General features: G+C 46.9%; 1 protein-coding gene across 10 annotated transcripts in view; it reads left to right on the forward strand.

Moving 5' to 3' along the window:
• EVA1A (eva-1 homolog A, regulator of programmed cell death) overlaps window positions 1-20,403 on the forward strand; it is a 64,719-nt gene that overhangs the window by 12,583 nt on the left and 31,733 nt on the right. The window contains exons 1-3 of one of the 10 annotated variants that reach the window (XM_081068271.1): window positions 8,917-8,976; window positions 9,313-9,571; window positions 11,219-11,339. The exons of 1 other annotated variant lie outside the window; for it this stretch is intronic. Coding sequence is in view for 1 of the 9 variants with exons in the window: in XM_081068268.1 (XP_080924394.1) it covers window positions 11,306-11,339 (34 nt within the window). In the remaining 8 variants the exon portion in view is untranslated. Of the gene's footprint in view, window positions 1-8,896; window positions 8,977-9,266; window positions 9,717-11,218; window positions 11,340-12,068; window positions 12,192-20,403 lie in introns of those variants that run through there. 8 more of the 10 variants (XM_081068272.1, XM_081068273.1, XM_081068274.1 and 5 more) reach the window with 8 other exon arrangements.

Here is a 20,403-nt window from a genome sequence, read left to right on the forward strand (position 1 = left end):
CTCTTTGCTATAGGTAGTCTTCTCTCCTCGCTCTCAAGAAGGTAGTAGGACCCTGGTGTGCTCTTGTCTTTGGGGGTTTTTGTTATTGTTGTTGCAGGCCTGAAAACAGACTTTCTAGTAGGAGAAGATATCCTTATTCCTGGTTTTGTTTTAGCTGCCTACACTCACTGAGGGGAATTGTGCTGCACAGCCCTGGGGCAGGAAGGGGGCTTTGGGTTTCTGAGGGTGCGCAGCCTGACCAGAGGCTAAGGGGGTACCTGAAAAGGAAAGAAAGAGCAGGATCACTGGGTATGTTCGTGAGGTGTGAACACCTGGGCCCTGCTTTCCCACAGCACCCACGACAGGGGTAGGAGAGTTGGGGGTGGGGTAGAAACTACTAAACAATAAGGGCTGTGGCCTTCAGAACCCCTGTGGGGGAAAACAAATCGCAAGGCCCAGGCCTCAGAAGAACCTGCCTTGTGGTTCCATGCAGGCTTGGACAATAAACCTGGCTGAGATGATCAGTGTAGACAGCGTCCAGAGGGCCCCCTTTGCATGTTCTGTATGGTACAAGTCACGAGGAGCCTCTCCCTGAACCCTAGGGAGGGGGCATTCCCCAGTAATGACTGAGATTAAATTTCCCTAGGGAGACGGTAGAGCGCTCAGGGCCAATTAAATTCAATTTAGAGAAACAAAAGAAATATGAGATTTCTTGCACCCTAATCATAGGGTAACACCTACTATGTGCTAGGCACTGTGCCAAACTCAAGACAGATGAACAAGCCTCTATAGCCCCCACAGGACTCAGATCCAGGTGAGGCCACATGTGCAGAGCTCATAGTTTGTGAATACATGTCACAGAGGCAGACGAGTGGGAGGGAGGATTTCCTCTATTTGGGGGCAAGGAAGCCTTCTCAGAATTGTTTGCCTTTGTTCCAAGTCCTACAAGATGAGCTGGAATTCTTCAGGGGTGGGGGGGATTGGGGTGGAGTCAAGAACGTTCTGCACAGAGGTACAGAAGCATGAAATAGTATGGCATGTTTGGGAGACTGGAAAGTGGTTGATGTGCTGAAGCAGAAGACAGACAGGTTGTTACTGGATGGGTGGGAGAGGCAGGCAGGGGCGAATGGCTGAGCATACCATGCAAAGGAGTCTAGATTTTATCCTGTAAGTGGTGACATGAACAGATGCATTTGTTCTGAAGCAAAGCCAATTAAGGAAGGTCACAAAGGAGGAGTGATCACAATGAAAGGAGCATATCTAGGAAATGAGGAAGTATAGAAGGGAAGGGAGGAGAGCCTGTGAAGATGGACGTGGTGAACAGTGGAAAACACTGCGAGATATCACCACACAAGTTCAGGGACAGCCTCTGGATTTCGAAATTTGGAGGCTCTTGGTGACTTTCATGAGGGCCGTTCAGGGAAGTGTTGGGAACAGAAACCAGACTACGGCCAGTTCAGGATTGAATGGAGGTTAAGAAAGTGATGATAACAAATGCACCTTTTTGTCTGAGGTTTGGTTATGAAAAGAAATAAAAGACATAGTAAAATATCTATAAAAGGGTACAGAATGTGGAAGATTTATTTAATACTAATTTATTAATGTGTTTTAAAATGATGGGGCAGGTTTAGGCATGTTCAAGGTTAAGGGGAAGGAGGCAGTGAAAAGATCAAAGACAAGGGAAGAGGAAGTAGAGTGAGGAAGAAAGGTCTGGCAAGCGGTGGCTTGAGGCACAGAAAAGACCCCCTGACCTAAACAAACATCCATGTGCCCTGGGGGTTTCAGATCTGGGGCACATGGAAGTTCTGTCACTTTGTATATTTTATTACACTAGACCCCCTTGTTGGTGGGGGATACTTTCCCAGACCCCCAGTGGATGTCTGAGACCATAGATAGCACCTAACCCACTATGTTTTTTCCTGTGCATACATACCAGTGATAGAGTTTAATTTCTAAATTCAGCACAGTAAGAGAGTAACTACGATAACTAACAATAAAACAAAAACAATTCTAACAATATACTGTAATAAGTTATGTGAATGTGGTCTCTCTCTCTCTCAAAATACCTTATTATTTCTGTACTTACTTTTTTACTTAAAAGCACTTTATGGCTTCTCTTTGGCATATCCAAATTGCCAGCAACACTACTCTTGCACTTTGGGGCCATTATGAAGTAAAATAAGGGTAACTTGAACATATGCACGGTGATACTGCAACAGTCAATCTGATAATGTAGGTGGCCAAGAAGTGACTAATGGCAGGGAGAGTGTATAGCAGAGATACATTGGGCAACGGGATGGTTCACGTACTGGGCGGGAAGACAGGGGCAAGCTTTCATCACCCTACTCAGAATGGCATACAATTTAAAACTTAGGAATTGTTTATTTCTGGAATTCTCCATTTAATATTTTCAGACCATAGTTGGCCTCGGGTAACTGAAACCACAGAAGTGAAACTGTATATAGGGGACTCCTATATAGTATGTCCTATGCTTCTGAGAAGTATAGTAAACCATTAAAAATAAATCAAATAGATCATATTGTAAATACATTAATCATACTAGCTAATTTAAAGGATTCCTAGTATGGCCCTTTTGGTGAAGCAAGTGAGTCAGACTTTCATTTATGATTTACTCTTCTGTTAGGACCATAATCTTAGACTCCTTGTTCACATCCAATGTAGATTCCAAACTCCATCAATTGTGTCCAGACACAGGAGGCAGACTGGTTGCTGGTGGCAGATACCAGTTTAGGAATGGAAATCACTCCAGTTTGGGCTCTGGAGTAACAAAAAGATTGGCATCCATTTGGTTTGATCAGATCTAGCACATCTGTGCATAAGGACACCGTGTTCCAGAACTTGCTACCATGAAACTGATGAATTAGAGAACTGATTAAATGAATGCTCTGTGGAGTTTTCAGAAGGTTCACCCCCTGCCACAACCATCTGCTTTAGTTAGTACACACCTTTCAAGGAAAGGAATAGTTTGGTATGTTTTGTCTTCTTGTCTGTGTTTGCCCATTTATTTTCCAGAGCAAATCACTCTATTAATTTCACAAGCTCACACCTTTCACAGAGTTACAGGAAAGAAGTCTCTGAGGAATTTGGAAGGGTTGCTGTCAGCCTTGTAATGGAGCACTGAAATAGAGTTCAGTCTTCAGTTCTGTTATGGTGTTAGGTTGAGGCTACTTCAATTCAAAGTTTATTTTATGCTGAACTCTAGTGTTTCTTATTCCTCTAAAAATGTCTTTTAATAGTTTGCTGCATATGAAGTGCAATCTTTTAAAAGGTCATGGGACTAAAATTACAGTAGGATGTCTCAATTTTGTAATGAGAGTCAAGGGTATTTTCAATATAAAAATAGACATTTATCTTATAGACATCTATTTAAGGTCCTATGTGTTGCAGCAGGAAACTAACTTGCATTTTGTCAAAGAACAACTACTAGCAATTTTTTATAATTGAAACCTCTCATTCTTACAGTGGCTTCCTGTTGGTTGTAACAGAGTATTTTGTGTGGTTGATTTATTAAAGTTCTCTTCATGCTTATTTAACCTCATTGGCCAAGATGAAAAAGTAGAGGAGGTGTCAGGCTGGGCATGAAAATCTCCCTATGGAAAATGGAGGAAAAAGAAAAGAAGCAAAATTTACACTCAACTATGTTTATAGTTTAACCAGTGAATATGTTCTGATTTAAAACCTGCCATTAATCAAAGGTAATGTTGTATTGGGCAGCAGCAACTGGCTAGAAAAATATTTTGATTTCTACTCTATTACCCTGAGCAAGATAAAGTGGTTGAGCCAAGAGTATTTAGATCTCTACTCTTCTGACTGGGGCCGTGAGGAAATAATGCAATGAGCCTCCACTTTGCAATAGATTGAAGAGATGCTTAATTGATGTTTGTTCTTCATTATCTCATCCCTCCTGGGCACATAACATTTTAAGACAGGTGGGGGAGGTGATTAGAACACTGCGGGGACTCAGCTGTGTGCTTATATTCCCTGGGCTTTTTATTTCTATTAAAATTTCATTGGAACAACTGAGTGGTGCTCCCAGCGTTCCCCCATATTTCTCCATACAGGTAAAGCGTTACTCTCTGAAAAGGAGAATGTCTGGTGAATATGGATTTTATAATTTAGCTGTCTACATCTGGAAACTAGAATTTCAGAGGGGGCATAACCGTCAACATTGATTTACTTGGTGATTAAAGGCAACCATTAGACCTTGTAAAAAGTTGGTGACAGGTTGGGCTGTACATGTGCGGGGCTGCATTCCGACCTTTGGTGTCTAGGAGGTGTTAGTAGCTAATACTATCAAGTGACGCGTTGCACTTCAGCAGGCCGTTGTGGAATGAATGAATTTAAATGCCACCTGGTTAATGGCTATCCATGGGCTTTAACAGAAATCCCATTACTTTGCCAGGGAATAAAATGGCAAAAGTGAGACAGTCGGTTAAAAAAAAGAAAGAAAAAAAAAGGAATTGTTCTGCTTCCCCAAACTAATATTTTAAACAAGTACACTTTTTTTTTTCAAGTTTACTTTTGCTAAGATATATAAATATAAAATGACCATAGGGCAAAACATTAAAAAAAATTCCTGGCTTCCTGGTTTTGTTCAAGTGACATCATTAACGGTGACACATTGGTGTCTCTGTCTGCACATCCATTAGCCTCTCATCGGTCCATGAGGCAATTTCTTTTGTCTTTCATTATTCGGTCTACAGGACTGCCTTGCTCTGACGCTCCTGGAGATCATTTACTGCTTCTGGAATTCATAAGCACTGTATGTTTGAAGGCTTCTTGTAAATAGCAGTGCCACAGAAGAAGGGCAAGGATTCTGGTTTCAATCATTTGTACTTTCTTGGGATGGAACAAGATTTCCTATCCTTGACCATGTGGGGATGACCTCATTCACTCAAGGCTGAGATAAATCCAAGGATTTTTGTCAGCTTGGCATTGTCTCAACATGCTTTGGGCAAGGGAGCGATTTTGATACCTTTCTTTTCCTAATGACTCTTGGAGATCCTCCACTACTACACTGAGCTCCTTACAGTTTTGTAAACCTCTCATCTGTTAGGACCTAGGCTTTGTCTCTGCATTTCCTACCAAAGTGGTTCTCAATCCTGTTTTAATTATCTGCAGGGGTTAAAATAAAAGGCCCCACCCTTAGAGATTCTGATTCAACGGGTCTGGTCTGGAGCCCAACTTGTTATTTCGAAACACTCCCCAGGTGAGTGTTGAGTGTACTATGCAAGGTTGCCTATGGTGTGTAGGACGATTCCCTGGGAAGGGCAGGTGGTATCCAGGAAATGGCAGTTACACCGAACCATGCAGATAGATAAAGGGGCTACACAGGGCTAGATGGTTCTGGGCGAGAACATATCCCCGTATTTCACCAAAGGCATCTTGGGTGCCTTCAGCAGCTCATCATTTTGACCATAGGGACCTGAACCACAGGGACCTGAAGGTCTCACCTTAGTTTGGCTGGTAGCCCCACTTTGTTTTGTTGTCCTCCTTTGAGTGTTATGCCTTAGTTTCCTTCTCAGTAAAACGGGGATAACCATATCTGAGGTTGTATTTTTGTTTGAGGCAAAAACTAGTACCAGTAAAAATTTGTCACAATGAGCTTTGTGTAAAATCATCCAGTTGCTGTCCTGCAAATATGGATGGGAGTATGGGAAGTGGAAGCAGCAGAACTGTGTCTGGGTCCTTGTCAGAGCTGACTGATGACGCTCACCGATGATGTGGACATAGGAATCCTCCTAGCAAATTCTGGCATCATGACCTCTGTGTTGCTGACGGAATGCCATAGCCTCCCTTCACTGAGAGTTAAAACTACCATGTCCCCTTTGCACTAACTGAAGGGGCTCTGGGGGCTAGAATTTTTCCATGAGTTGGAAGTGCTGTTGGCCAGGATATTGGTGTGTGTGGGGGGGATGATGGACCTTGCACACTCTGCAGGAGTGCCAAGGCCTGCAGGCGTCCACATTAACAAGACATTCACCTCCAGAGCTCAGCTCACAGGCACGGAGTGATTACTTCAGATCCTGGTCTCCTAGGATGAACACGTTTCCTCTTCTCGTTCCCCAGCCCTGGCTGTAACTGGAGCTGCACCCTGTGTGTGCATGACTCCCTCCTGCTTCTGCCCCTGCCCCTGCCCAGCTTGTTATGTGGATCTCACCGCTGCTGTGTTTCCATCCTCCACCGCCTTAAGGCCCGTCCAGAAGACTCTATGGGACCGCGAGGGTGGGCAGCTTCATAAAGAAGCCACTGAGCATCTGCCCTGCTCTGTCCCAGGGGCTAAATGTCCCTCCTCACATCTGACCTAAAGTCTGAATTGTTATGTAATGTTATTTTTAATTACGTCTCCATGGAGATGGAAAATAGATGATTCCCTCTTTTATGATAGTTGTGCTGTTAGTGAAGTACTAGACCCTGTCATCTTGGGATAACTCTCCCCAGTACTTTCAGTTTCTCTTCACAGTCTATGCATTATCTCCTCCCATCTCTTCTCAGGCTATGGAGTGTCTTGCCACATACAGAAGCTTAGTAACAGGACACTCAAGGACAACTTACTTTACAGGTGGGAGAAGGAGGCATAGTTTTGATGTTGTGTAACTGTAAACAAGTGAATGGGACTTGAAATTTGGACTCTCCTTTCCGTGGCAGGGGCAAGGTAGGGGGTAGGGGTGGCAGTGGGCACAGACAATGGTGGCAGTAAAGCATACCATTTAAGAAATTTGGATTGCAGGGACAAGCAGATCTTCACTTCATGACAGATGTCTCACTTTTCTCTTTTATAAAACGAGAAAAAAGAAAGAGTCCTTAACCTGTTAGGATGCTATGAGAATTAAATATATGTATAAAGGACTGGCGCAGGGTTTGGCACCTAACTGGCTCTTGTTAAAAGGCAATATGTACACACACACACACACACACACACACACACACACACAAGCACCCACGAAGTGGGTAGCTTTGAGGAGTCCCTTTCCAAGGCTTAACCATAGCCCACAGTTCCTCTGAGATAGCTTCTGGGAACATCTATTTCTGTAGGACCCCGGAACAGTCATTCCAAAACCCTTCCTTCAAAGTTGGTCTCTGTGCAAGGATGCATGCTCTAGAGAATAACCTGTACGACCCCCAAGAGGGCTCTGTCTGGCCACCTATATCCAGCAGCATAACCAGAGGCAGAGGCTGCCCTAGATAGCAGCTCTCGTCCCTCTATATCTGTGATTCCCAAAACCAGTTGGAGTGTAGGGGTTCAACACGATCTTCATACTTATAATGAAATGAGGAGAACCTAAGCAAAGCATTTAGCCCAATGCCAGGTGTTTACTAAGCATTCAACACATGTTAACAATTCTTAATAGTACGTAATAATGTTAAATCCAAAGCCAGGTGTATGGGTCAGTATGTTTCCAAATGTCCTTTCTGTGGCTTAAGGGGCAAATGAATAGGCTCTGGATTTGGGCCAGTCCATGGAAAGTCTATGTCACCTACTGGCATCTGTGCCCTGTTTATTTATTCATTCATTTAGTACACATTTATTGAGCAGCAATTATGTGTGTAGTCCTGTGCTTGGCACATAATCCTTTGATCTCGGGTGTTCATGCATGTCTGTGTAGAGGGCTGGTACTAGCACACACAGTACTAAACCAGGAAAACCCATTTCTCAACACTGCCTCTCTCTCTGAAACTGAGTAGAGTACTTGCCCAAGTTCAGGAGAGTAAGTTCGTGGCCACTGGAGGCTAAAATCTGGTTCCCTGATTAGGACACAGAGGCCCTTTTTAGCCAACAGTTGCCTCTGTGTTGGGGGTACAACTTGTCAGTATGTTTTCATCCAAACACAGGTGTTCTTTTCCTTTCTGAAGAGCTGCATTTCAAGGTTTAATAAAGTAGCTCTTGAATAAGTCTAGAACAGTGGTTATCAACTCTGACTATATTAGATCATCAGGCAAGCATTTCAGAAATACTGATGTTGGAGCCCCACCCCTGACCAATTAAATAAGCGTTTATGTGGGTGGAAAAGGGGCCTCATATTGTCTTTTAAAGCTCTCCAGGTGTTTCTAATATACTGACACTCTACTGTACAGTCAGTGTCCTAGCAGTGCTTTCAAAATGCTAATACACATTTGAATCATCTGGGGATCTTGATAAAATGCTTCATTTTCCAACCCCATTTAACCTACTGAAGATTCTGCTTCAGTAGGTTAAATGGGGTTGGAAAATCCCCATATATAACAAACTCCCAGTTGATAATACTGCCAGTCCCTGGACCTCACTAGGAGGTGCTCTGGGATTCTGGTCATCCACTGGTCACTGGTTATTCCAGCCAGAGTTCTGGAAACTACGTCTTCCCTTCATTCTCTCCTCATCTGCACCCTATGGACTCTTGGTCACTAGGTCTTGTCAATTCCATCCCACCACTTCCTACAGCTCCTATCCTCTCTTGATAGAGTGGTTCAATACTCTCTTCCCTGTTTGCCCACCATCACTACCCATCCTGGTTGTTCTCTGCTAGATTGCCTTCTGATGGGGCTTTCTCATTTCTTCTTGCCTCTGTCCATGCTGTTTTTACTCCGCAATGTTTTTCCAGTCCTTGACCCATCTCTTAAGAGACGACACCATCCCTGGATCTCCTTTCTGCCTGCACTAATCATCTATGATGATTGTCTAGGAGCAATATGCCCTTCTGGTTCCTTTCTGCCCAGCTCAGCGCCTATCAGGCTCTCAGTAAAGTCATTGAAGTAACAAACAAAACCCTAACTCTGAATAAGCAAGGCCAAACAAAGACCTCAGCTGCTCTCCTTCCGATCAAAATGAACATTCCTTTGAGATTATGTATCAGGCTTTAAACTCGCTACTGGAAAAAAAGTTGATCAAATTTAGCCAAGTGAGTACTTACTTCCTGTCTGGGTCGGGTGGTTTAACACAGGCTCAAAAGTAGGCAACGGGACAGGAATGAGAGGATGGATGCTGGCAGGAGCTTGGAGGTCTGCTTTTTAAGTCTGGACTCGTCCCAGCAGGGGGAAAGACCAGAGCTGTGGGACAGGGTGGGCACGGCCAATGGGGAACCTTCCGGGGGCCCTGGAGACAGTCAGAAGCAAGGGGAGGCAAGCAGAATTTCGGCAGCGTGAACTAACTTGGTGGGGAGGGAGGTGCCGCACGCTGCGCTGCAGCCGTTCAGGTTTCGCGTCTTCCCAGCGCCCACATGGGCCGTCGGCTTGGGGAAGGGGGCGGAGGAGAGGGAGGGCAGTTCTGGAGCAGAGGGGGCGGAGGAGTAGGGAGACCGAAGGAAATGAGACAACGTTTTCCTCCCGCTGACTCAGGCTCCTCTAGCGTCTGTGGGGCTCCGCACGGCTGCCCGTGAGCTCTGAGGCCAGGACCCCACGCCCCACGCCGGCCCCCCACCCCCACCCCCCGGCAGCTCCTCCCCTAGGATTTCTTTCCTAAGCGCCAGCACTGGCCTAAGCCCAGGGCACTGCTTTGTCACGTCCTCCCCTGCGTGATCGGCTCCGGGTTCCCCGGTTCGGCCCCGCGCACCCCGCGCGCAGTCCCCGGAAGTGCGTTCTGGCGGCCCCGGCGAAGGTAAGCGGCGCCGGAGAGCGCGCCCGGGGCGCAGGGGCGCCCTGCATCCCAAGCGGGCCCCATCTTCCCCGCAGCGCCCCCTCTTCGGAAACAGCCAGAGCACTCTGACCTGAAGCCGCTGCTTTGTTCCTGACCCCCTGCCCAGGTGTTGTAGACTGGGTACCCCAAGGAACTCTGCTTCCCAGCGCTTTCTTTTTGCCTCCTCTTCCACTACTTTCCTGTTGCTTCCTCCGCCCCCCCCCCCACTCCCCCCCCCCATATATCCAACTACTCTCAGCTCCCTGCCTCTGCAGCCTGGCTTCGGGGGTGCTTTCCAAATCTCGGCACCTCTCTCTGCTCCTCTGCCTCCCAGAGCAGGGGCTGAACTGGCCGGCCTGTGGCAGTGATGGCTTTGAACCCAGGCCTGCCGGGTGCGGACCTGCCTGAAATGTCCCTGGCTCACTTTGAACTCATTTACCTGGCTCCTTTCGAAAGCACCCAGCTCGCAGCACGCTTTTCGCGACTTCCAGAACCCCGAAATCTGAGTGGATTGGGGAGTGAAAAGACTGTTGGCGCCCCCTAAAGCCTCCGTGGGACTCTCTGCTAGTGGAGAGGAGTGCAGTCAATTCCTTGCCACTCTGCCTGAGGCTCCCAAATACTGGTTTGGGGCTGGGGGGAGGAGCACTCGATAAGAGTTGCTCAGGGACTCGGAGTAATACAGATGGTTCCCAAGGCGAGGAGGGCCAACCACATCGTGCTAGCTTGCCATTTCGCTCATGTTAACGGCCTGAGTTCTCGCATCAAGCCCATGAGTAGGATCTTTATTCCTGTTTTGCAAATGGGCAAAATAAGATACAGAGAAGTTAAGTAAAGGGCTCAGGGCCACACAGCTGGGAAGGGACCCAGATAGGATTTGGGTTATCAGTTGGTTTGTACAACATATCCCATTGTCAAGCCCTCCAGAGAGGGTTCTTCTGTCCGCTGGCTATACTACTGGGGGACCAGGCTGTTTTCTTTTTGAGCCAGTACATCTTGCTTCTATTCAAATACAAAGGATTTATTTGGTACCTACTCTGTCCTCCCAGTTCAGTGGCAAGGATTGAGATTTCACTTTTGAACCCCACTCTTCCATCCTCCTCTCCTCATCCAGTCTATCACCAAATCTGCCCCAGAAGGCTGGGTTGAGCTCTTTTTCCTGAGAGACAGTGAAGATAGATGGCTAAAAGCTGGGGCCCTGGAACCAGACCACCAGGGTTAGAAGACGACCAGGTACCTTTTTGTACCTTTCTGTGGCTGGATGTCCTCATCTGTAAAGTAGGGATGGGAGGATTTAAAGCAGCGGTTGTCAACTGGGGTTTTGGTTTTGCATCCCAAGTGACACCTGACGATGTCTGGGGACCTTTCTGGCTGTCGACATGTAAGTGGGGGAGAATACTATTCATCTGCTAGGCAGAGGCCGGGGATGCTGCTGAATTTCCTGTGATGCACAGGGCAGCCCCCCCACAAGAAGACTTATTGGCCCCAAATGTTAATAGAATTGAGGTTGAGAAACCCTGGTATCACATATCAGTTCCACTAAGAGTACTATTATTTCAACTCTCATCCTCTTATCTGCTCCAGTTTGACCAATTATACCAGTCTCTGTCCCCAAATCTCCTTTCATTCCAGTGCCAGAAGTCTGCTGTTAAAACCCCAGCAGGCCATGCTACTACACTGCCTTAATACACATGTCGTCCCCCAGTGCAAACAGAAGGGATGGGACTCTGCGCCTGCTTTACAAGCACTGAAGGTAGATCCTGTGCATGTTAAAGCTTGACAAATCACTGTCTTACAGAATAAAATCTAACCTCCAACATCGGCACGCATGGCTGTTCGTGACTGGCCTCAACTTACCTTACCCGCCTCACTTTATTCCATTACCTATGTGCGTCCGTCATGCCACCCAACTCATTATGCTTTTGGTATCCTGGGTCCTGACTTTTTGGCATGCCCTTCCTCCTTAGCTGGCAAATTCCTCATTTTTGGAAGCTAGAGCTCAAGTTCCCTTTGGAGGGGAACATTCTTCAGGTCCTGCAGATGGCTCCCTGCTATCCCAGCCCTCCTCCCCCTCTTTCTTTTCTTTCAGTATATCTCTCTTGCAGTGTGTACTGCACTGCATAGGGATCCCTAGTTAATCTTCCCATGGGTCTCTATGTACCTAGAACCTAGCACTATGCCATGCTCATGGTGGTGCTTGAGCTTGTGGGCTTTGGAGTCAGGCTGCCTGTGTTCAGATGTGACCTATTAACTCTGTGACCTTGAGCAGGTTGGCTCAACCTCTCAAAGCCTTAACTGGTAAAATAGGAAGAAATATTCGGCCTTCTCTGCAGACTACTGTGACTAATTAATGGGATAATAAGTATTCATTTTAGTACTGAGTGCCTACTCCGTGCTAGGACATGGTTCAAGTTTAGCATTTTGTGTTTTTACTTGTTTCATTCCCATAACAACCCTTTAAAGTTATTACCCTATTTTCCAGACAAAGAAACGGAGGCACAGAGAGGCTAAGCAGTTTGGCCAAAGTCACACAGCTAATGAGGGGTAGGGCCAGGATTCACACAGACATCTGGACTATAGAACACACACTCTTCACACTGTGCAGGTAAAGGGCTTAACCCAGTACTCAGTAAACGTGAGCTGAGATTTGTTGTGTGCATTGTTAAGAGCTGAAGTCCATTGGGTTTTCCACTTGCATCACCTTGTGATCTAAGCCTGTGCCATTATTTTTACAACTCCTGTTCCTTTCCTCTCCTCCTTACCCTGCCCTTAGCCACAGAGGGACAGGACATTGCGGGCAGCCCCCCGTCACAGTGCCAGCTCGGCACCAATGAACTTGATGCTAAATGGAGCCTTAGTGTGCTTGGTCAGGGTGAGAACAGTATTAACCCTTTGGGGATGGGGGGTAGAGTCAACACACCTGGCTGGAGGAGAGAGGTGCAGACTTGGGGTCAAGTCTTGACTCCACCTTTGTCCTTTCCAAGCACATGCTCCCTTCAGTGTGTACCTAGCACATGAATATTGGTGAAATCAATCAGTGAATGTGGGATGGATGGACGAATGCCACCAGCTGGGTCTCCCACCTTATACTTGATCAGATGGAGACTATGCCTTCTCTCCAAGTGTTTTGAAGAACACATAAATTAAAGGTAAACCGTGGTAAGAGAATTTTATGACACATTTGAGGTTTTGGAGAATGAGGTTTGGAACCAGTCACTGATCTTTTGTGTGACACCTGATACTAATTGATTGCTTCACCAACTTGGAATCTTTTATTTTCTTGAATGTGGCCCTGGCTTTGAACGCTGAGCCTCCTCCTTGCTGGTCCCTTGGCCACTTGCTCGGTAGGCCAGACTGCCTTGCACAAATACCTGCACATCTGTGTACTCTGGCTTCCTCCACAGCTGTGATCCCCTGAATTTGCTTATTTTGGCAGGTTGTCCCCAAAACATCAGTGGGATGAGGGTACCTGGTGTGTGCAAGCCTTTCAGTTTTGTTGGGGGTCGCAGTAAGGTTGCTTTTGAGAGTGGAGCAGGCTGAGAACTTCCCTGTCCATCAACACAGCAGAGACCCTCAGACCCCAGGGCACTGCCTGCCCCTTCTGACCCAGAGCCTGCTGGCATGATCCCGTCTCCTCAGTCACCAGTTGCCTGATCTGAGAAACAGATTCCCCAGGCTGGAGTAAAAGACCCAAGATCTTTGGGTATCCCTTGTATCTTCACTGAGGTTTTTATAGCCTGGTTCAGAAGATAAACTAGCCCAGGGCGTAATGTCAGGCCTGGTGCCAGGTTTGCACACCTTTGATGTCATACTTTGTTGGCTGCCATCTTCGGTAGCACCTCTTAACTGACCAGATTCTTAATGAAGCTGGTTCCTGCTTGTGTGTCTGGTTCTAGGAAGAGACACCTCACCCTCTAAGGTCTTGAGCTGTGTTTTCTGTGAAATGTACCTCCGTTGTTTAACTCTGTATGAAATCCTGTTTGGTGCTAGAAGGGGCATTTGGTCTAGACCAGACTAGACTAGAGTGGCGATGGAATCTTGAGGTATTAAGGTGGGCTTGGAGTGAGGTGAGTGGCTCTGTGCTGGGTGCCAGAGACACAAACATGAGGAAGCACGGTCCTTATCAGCAGGGTCACAGTCCGTGACATGTGAGGGACACATGGACAGCTCATCAGAGTGTGTTAAATGGAATAGGAGAGATCTGAGCAGATAACTGAGAGCTCAAAGGAACCAGCCACTGTCCCTGCTGGAGAAGTCAGGAAAGGCTGCAGAGAGAAGAGAATGTTTGAGCTGGGTCATAATGGAGAAGTAGGAGTTTGCTGGGTTTGGGGGGACTGGTGATCAGGGCTATTACAGACAGGAAACTGTATGTACGTGGTGCAGAGCCAAGAAATGGCCTGGCAGATGAGGAGGTAATGGTGGGACGGGGCCTGGAGATGGGCCTAGCGAAGTGGCTTTGACTTTTCCGCAATCTAAGGATCTGGTTCCTTATGTTGGGAGACAATAGGGTGGGCATTTAGACCTCAAATGTGCCAAGCTCTTTGAATGGTGGCTCTGCCTCCTGTCTCTGCTGGCCTGTTTCTTCCTGGGTCAGTGGGACCAGTGCCCAGGGGTCTCGGGAGGGATGTTGTCTCCAATAAGCAAAGAAAGCAGTCACAAACAAAGTTGCGCTCAGTGGTTGGGGGCTGTTGTTTTGTTTCCTTTTCAAAGCTCCGGTCAATGAACTGTGATGACCCTTTCTGAATCTGGGGTTTTGGACATTACCTTTAGGGCATCCAAAAGTCTGGATGAATTGCTAAGTAATTGATAAGTTTCTCAGGACTTAGAGGGAGGGAAGGGGCAGGGAGGGAGAGAGAGACAGAGAGACAGAGAGACAGAGAGATAGTTAGATATTGATCAGGTCTGTTTTACATAAACCCCAGCATGTGACCCAGCAGGAAATGGACACATTTCCTGGAAATCGAGTTCACATTTGCAGTCCTCTTTGAGCCCAAAGCCTTTGCATATGGCTCACCACAGGTGATGAGTGCTTATGCTGGTTGATTAGATGATCCATACAGGTGCTTCTGCAGGTTGTTCCCAGACTTCACTCATTTATTCACCACTTAGTGACCCCTTGGTCCATAGGAGGCACTTAGTGAGTGACGAATGAATGAGTGTTCTAGCATGACAGTCCCTTTCCGACCCTCAGGGTGCGCATGGCCTTAATGGGGAGATAGATAAGAAAACAGACCAGCCGAGCACAGTGGACTTGCCATGATAGAGAAGATCTGGGTGCAGAGGAAGACCCAGTCCAGCCAGGAGTCAGGAATGGAGGCAGAAGGAAGCATGGTCTCTTCTCCAGGGCATGTGACCCTGCAGTTGGTTCCTCATGGTAGATTATAATAGTGGCACCTGGGGGTAGGTGCCAGGCTCTTCTATGGGGCTTTCTATGCCTGTATCGAATTGATCCCCACGGCCACACTCTGAGGTCGGTATGAGAGGAGGAAGCAGGGTCGTACCCACAGCCAAATGGCTGACCTGGGATCAGATCCAGGCCAGGACTCAGAGCCCTTCCCCCTTGCCCCAGGCAGTCTTGGGGTGGTCATATTGTCATCAGATAAGATGCCTTCAGAAAATCTGGTTTTCTGAGAGGAAAGTACAGGTATGTAGGCTGTTGGCTTCGGGTGGGAACGGCCATTTCCTCCCCGTTTTCCCCCCTTTCCCTTGCTCCTGCCTGGTGTCAAAGGCCCTGCCCCAGGTACTTAGAAGCTCTCTGCTCTGAGGTTCAGTTCAGCACCTTTCTTCCTCTCGCCCCCTCTTTGATCACCCGGACAGCTTGCACTTTGTCCTCCATGGTGAGAGGAGGCGGAAATGCTACTCAGCAGAGAAGTCACCATAAACTTGTGAGGAAAAGAAGGCTTTTTACAAAACACCTGCTGTAATTTAAGCCTCTCCCCTTTGTCCTGCACCCTCCTGCCTGTGTCACTCAGACAGGCAGTGGCTGCAGGGAACAGATTTCAGGGGATCTTGTTTCTGCACAGGGACCCCGATCAAAAGGGCTGCCTGAAGCTGTCTTCCCCTGGGCATGGAAACAAACACGGCTGGCTTGTCCTTTCACTCGCTCATCTTGTTAGGACAAGACAGGCCACAGCCACCTACGGGAGGGTGCAGGAAGGGCCTCTCCCTAGAAACCACGGGCATTACTTTCCTGAGGCTCCTGTCCTATGTGCCACATGGCTGAGCAACCTCTGACAGCAGCTCCCTTCTTTGCTGCTGTAAAATGCACCAGTGTCCCTGTGGGAAGGGGTGTCAGCACTGCCACTTACCTGCTGTGAGGACTTGGTCCCTTCATTTCTCAGTGGATCAGTAATGTGGGCGGCGTGGTTGGTGTGGAAATTCTCCAGCGTTAGAGCCCACTGCATGTCAGAGCAGCAGGGTACACTGTGAGGACCTTGTGAAAATGCAAAAAACAATGACTTGGACATTTAGGGTCTGGAAAAGACACACATGAAAGTGGAGTATGCCTGTGGATGGGCTTGTGTGCTCACAGAGATGGCGTGGTGGTCTTGTGCGTCTGCTCACCTCAAGCTGTCAGTGTTTCCTGACACCCTTGTGTGCCAAGCACAGTTCTAGGCCCCCGGGGACACAAAGATGAACAAGATACTCTTCCTGCCCAAGAAATAGCAATCCATCATGGAGACAGGAATCGGACATAGTAATGAAGCCTTATGTTGCCCATCTCTCTCACTGAAGTGAGTTCTCTGAAAGCAGGACATATAGCTTGTTGAACCCCAAATTACTGGAGCCTACTGGGAACTCTGGCACATAGTAGGTGCTTGATCAAGGAATGTGGCATCACTCCTCGTGGTTGCCCAGGCCAAAATTGTGCGAGAGACAATCACAGAGTGCTACGGGCATCCAGACGAGGGACACCTAATTAAACTCAGCTTGGACAGCAGGTGAGTCCCAGGCCTAGGAGGCTGAGATGGAGGCATCGAGGCTGATGAGAGGGGAAAGGCATCCGAGGCAGAAGGACCAGCAACACGTACAGCATGGCTAGGTGAGCAGCATGGTATGCTCCCAGAAAGGAAGGGAGTGAGGTGTGCTTGGAGAGAAGGGAAGCAGATCTGTAAATGGCCAAAGTGACCACATCAGGAAGAGACTTGCTGAAGAATTTGCATTTTATTCTGCAGCCACTGGGGAGCTACTGCAGGAGTTCACACAGAGGAGAGACTAGGTCAGAATTTCATTGTAAAAATAGACCCCCTCTAGCAAAAAAGTAGATATTGGAGAGGAATAAGACAGGTGGCAGGAAGACAGTTAGGACACCATTGCAGTTTATAGGGTGGGGAAAGCCTGGGGTTTGGAGTCAGACAGACCTCCGTCCACATCCCAGCCCCACAATGTCTTTGTGTAACTGAGGCAGTTAATTCAATGTCTCTGAGCCTCAGTCTTCTCGTCTGAAAACAGGGTCTCTAATTCCCCCCTAATGGGTGGTATGGATGGTGGTCAGCATTATGATGAGGTATGTGAAGTGTCTACTAAAGTGACTGATCCATAATTGGCATGTGATAATTGTGGCCAATATTATTTTTAATATTATGGTTACTTATTCTCAGCCAGGTGAGATATAATGAGGTTCTCTCTAAGACACTGGTAATAAGGGTGGGGAATAAGGCACAGAGTCAAGAAATACTTTGTCAATAAAGTCGACTCGATTCGGTGACTGATCCAGCGGGGAGTAAAGCAGGGGCAGGAATCAGGATGACTCTCAAATTTTGGCCTGGGCAACCCGAGGAAGGACGGTAGGGCTATTCATTCCAAGAGGGGATGGAGGAGGAGCATTTGCAGGAAAAGATGATGAGCTCGGCTTCAGACACAGTGAATTTGAAACATCTTAGGGATGGCCAAGGAGATATGATTTGTGGGCAAATGGTGTTGTGGGATTGACATTCAGGAGAGAGGTCTTAAAGAAGATTCACATGCAAATGTCTAACGAGGTAATGATGTCATCAAGTAGCTCAGTTGTTCAAGGAGGGTACGCAGCATGGGAAGAGCAATGATAATGGCTAATGCTAATTGAGTATGTATTGTGTGTTCTAAATCGCTTATGTGTATGAATCCTCAAGAATCATGGCCAGGAAAGACTATTATTATGCCTATTTGACAAATGAGCAAACTGAGACACAGCTCTAGTAAGTAACTTGCCCAGGGTCATGCAGATGTAAGTGATAGGCCTAGGGTTTTAGCCCAGGCTGTCAGGATTCAGGGCCTGGGCTATCAATGTCTGAGCCAGACTGTCTCTGAGAATGGGGGGTCTAGAGTGCAGCACTAACCCCTGAAAGAAGAGAAGGAGAGGGCCTGGTGAAGGCAAGAGGGGTGGTGGCTGGGCAGAAAGGTAGGAGGAAATGGGAGACTGGAATGTGGGAGAAGAGAGTTTCCAGGAGGGAGGAATCAGTAGCATCAAGTGAGTTGAAAGTCCACTAAGAAAAGAAATGAACTATCCATAGATTTGGGAATTAGGAAGCTATTGGTGACTTAGTGGGGGGAGTCGGAAAGATGAGGTGGGCTGAGGAACAAAGGTGGGGTGAAGGAATGGAGACATCCAGCATAAGCAATTTCTGCCAGAAGCGTGGCTATGAAAGTAACTAGAGATATGAGGCAGAGGGAATGTTTTGGAGACCTGTTAATATAATTGTATATATGGGGAGGGGTGGAGCCAGAGGAGCGCCACAAAGGGCCACAAATGCACTGTGCACACTGGGAGAAGTATCTCTATGTTCACTTTTTTTTCCCACACATATTTGAAATATTTCTCCCCATGTTCTAGGCAGCTTCCACATCAATGGTTGGAAATCACTAAGAAGCCCCTGATAGGTGTTTCGGATTTTTAGCTTTTATTAGGTGGAGTAGAAAAACATTTATTTCGCAGTGGCCAATGGGGAATTATCACATGTGAAATCCAGACCACACCAAAGTCATGTACAGTATATCCTTCTCTGAATTTGTCTGAAATATTCAGACAAATATTCAGTAGAGAAAGCTCAGTGTGCTGGGTGCTCTGCAGATACCAGGGTGATAAGGATGATGGGTGTTACAAAGCCTTGAGAGGAGAGAAAGGGACACAGACCACAGTGGGGGATGGGCTGCAGGTGGGTAGGGGGAGGGGAGGGGACACGGGCTTTGAGCTGGACATGAGACACCTGAGCCTCTGAGCAGAAGGAAAGGTGATTGGGGAGAAGGTAAGTCTGTAGAAAGAGACAGAGTTGCTTGGATCTTACAGGAAATGGAAGACACATTATAAGGAGGGTTGCTGGATGATAACCCTCTGCTTTGAATGACCCTACATGATTTAACTGCTGCCATTTAAGTTCTAAATAAGGGAAAAGACTGACATTTCCTTATAAATGCTTTGTTACCAGGCATAAAGGACATAGGTCCAACAGGCTCTTAAAAGATGTGTTTTTCTAGATCGAAGACAATCTCTCTGTGTTTTAATACATAAGATTCTTTTGTTCAGGACCAGAGGGAGAAACCACTGAGGGTTAACGCTTGACTTAAACAAGAAACTCAGCTTTCCTTGGTTCATGGTGCTGACATCCCTGAGACTCTGGTGAGAATTAGGGTTTGACTGCCAACTTCATAAATTTCCCTTGATTGAAGAGGCATCTTTGCTCTTCTTAGAAACATCTCATGAAATGCACACACCTCCACAAAGGGTCTTTATGGATGGAGCTCTCCCAAAGAGACAATGGCCAGAATCAGAAAGACCACACAAGAAATGGCCTTGGGATATATATAATTTTCCATATGAACCAGCAACTCAGCTGAATTATTTGTTTGATCTTGAGCTTTGGGTATCGGGAAAAGACTACAGTTCATCTTTCAAGGGTCATATTTCAAGCTTCAACTTTCTCTTGGTACTGGAAGCTGTGCAAGGCAAGGAAGGATCATTCCTATCTCATCCCCTCCCCACCCCATCTTGCCAAGGTCTCTCACCTGGATGTGAGCATGGTTCGGAGTGCCTTTGGCTGGGTATGGGTGTGATGGACAGACAGACAACTTCCTTAGGGGAAGAGGGATGAAGATGCAGGAGTCTTGCCTACCTTTCCTTAGTAGACAAGAAGTGGGATGTCCTTCTCCAGGAGCACGTGGCTGGGACATTGCATGGTTCAGTGCCAACGTGGACTCAGTGATATAATCCTACATGTGGCTGTATTCCAATTCCAGGGGGTCTGAATTTTCTCTCTTGGGAAAGGGCTATGTAAAGGTTCCACATTGATTCCAAGAACAAGTGTGTAGGCCTGTATACCTGCTCCAGATTTATCAGTGGTGCTTATGCCCATCCAACATTCTGGACCATAGGGCTGCCAGAGGGTCTGAGAGATAGTACCCAGTGTGCTCAGAAAGTAACATCTTTGATACCTTACCTTCTTTCATCTGTATTTGATTCATTCATAAAATCTTTTTTTTTTCTCCCATTCATCCAACCATTCATTCATTCAACAAACTTAACAAGTACTATGTGGCTGGCTCCCGGCCAGGTGGTGGTAATGTGGTGGTGAATCCAATAGTCTTAATTCCTGCCTTCTTGGAGCTCACAGTTATTAGGGAAAAACATTAAAGAAGTAAATACACAAAGAAACACATGATTATAAACTATGCTAGGTGCTCTGCTGGAAAAAAAGAACAGGGTACTCCAGAAGGGAATGAGAGAGGACAGGCTGGAGTGAGGGTGTCTAATGAGGAAGACAGATATATAGACTCATATCTACTGTATATGCCATGCCATTTATTAGTGGAATATCACTTCTAAGGAAAGAGTGGCTGATTCT

This window comes from Rhinolophus hipposideros, assembly GCF_964194185.1.
Source record: "Rhinolophus hipposideros genome assembly, chromosome: 12".
NCBI classification, from domain to species: Eukaryota; Metazoa; Chordata; class Mammalia; order Chiroptera; family Rhinolophidae; genus Rhinolophus; species Rhinolophus hipposideros.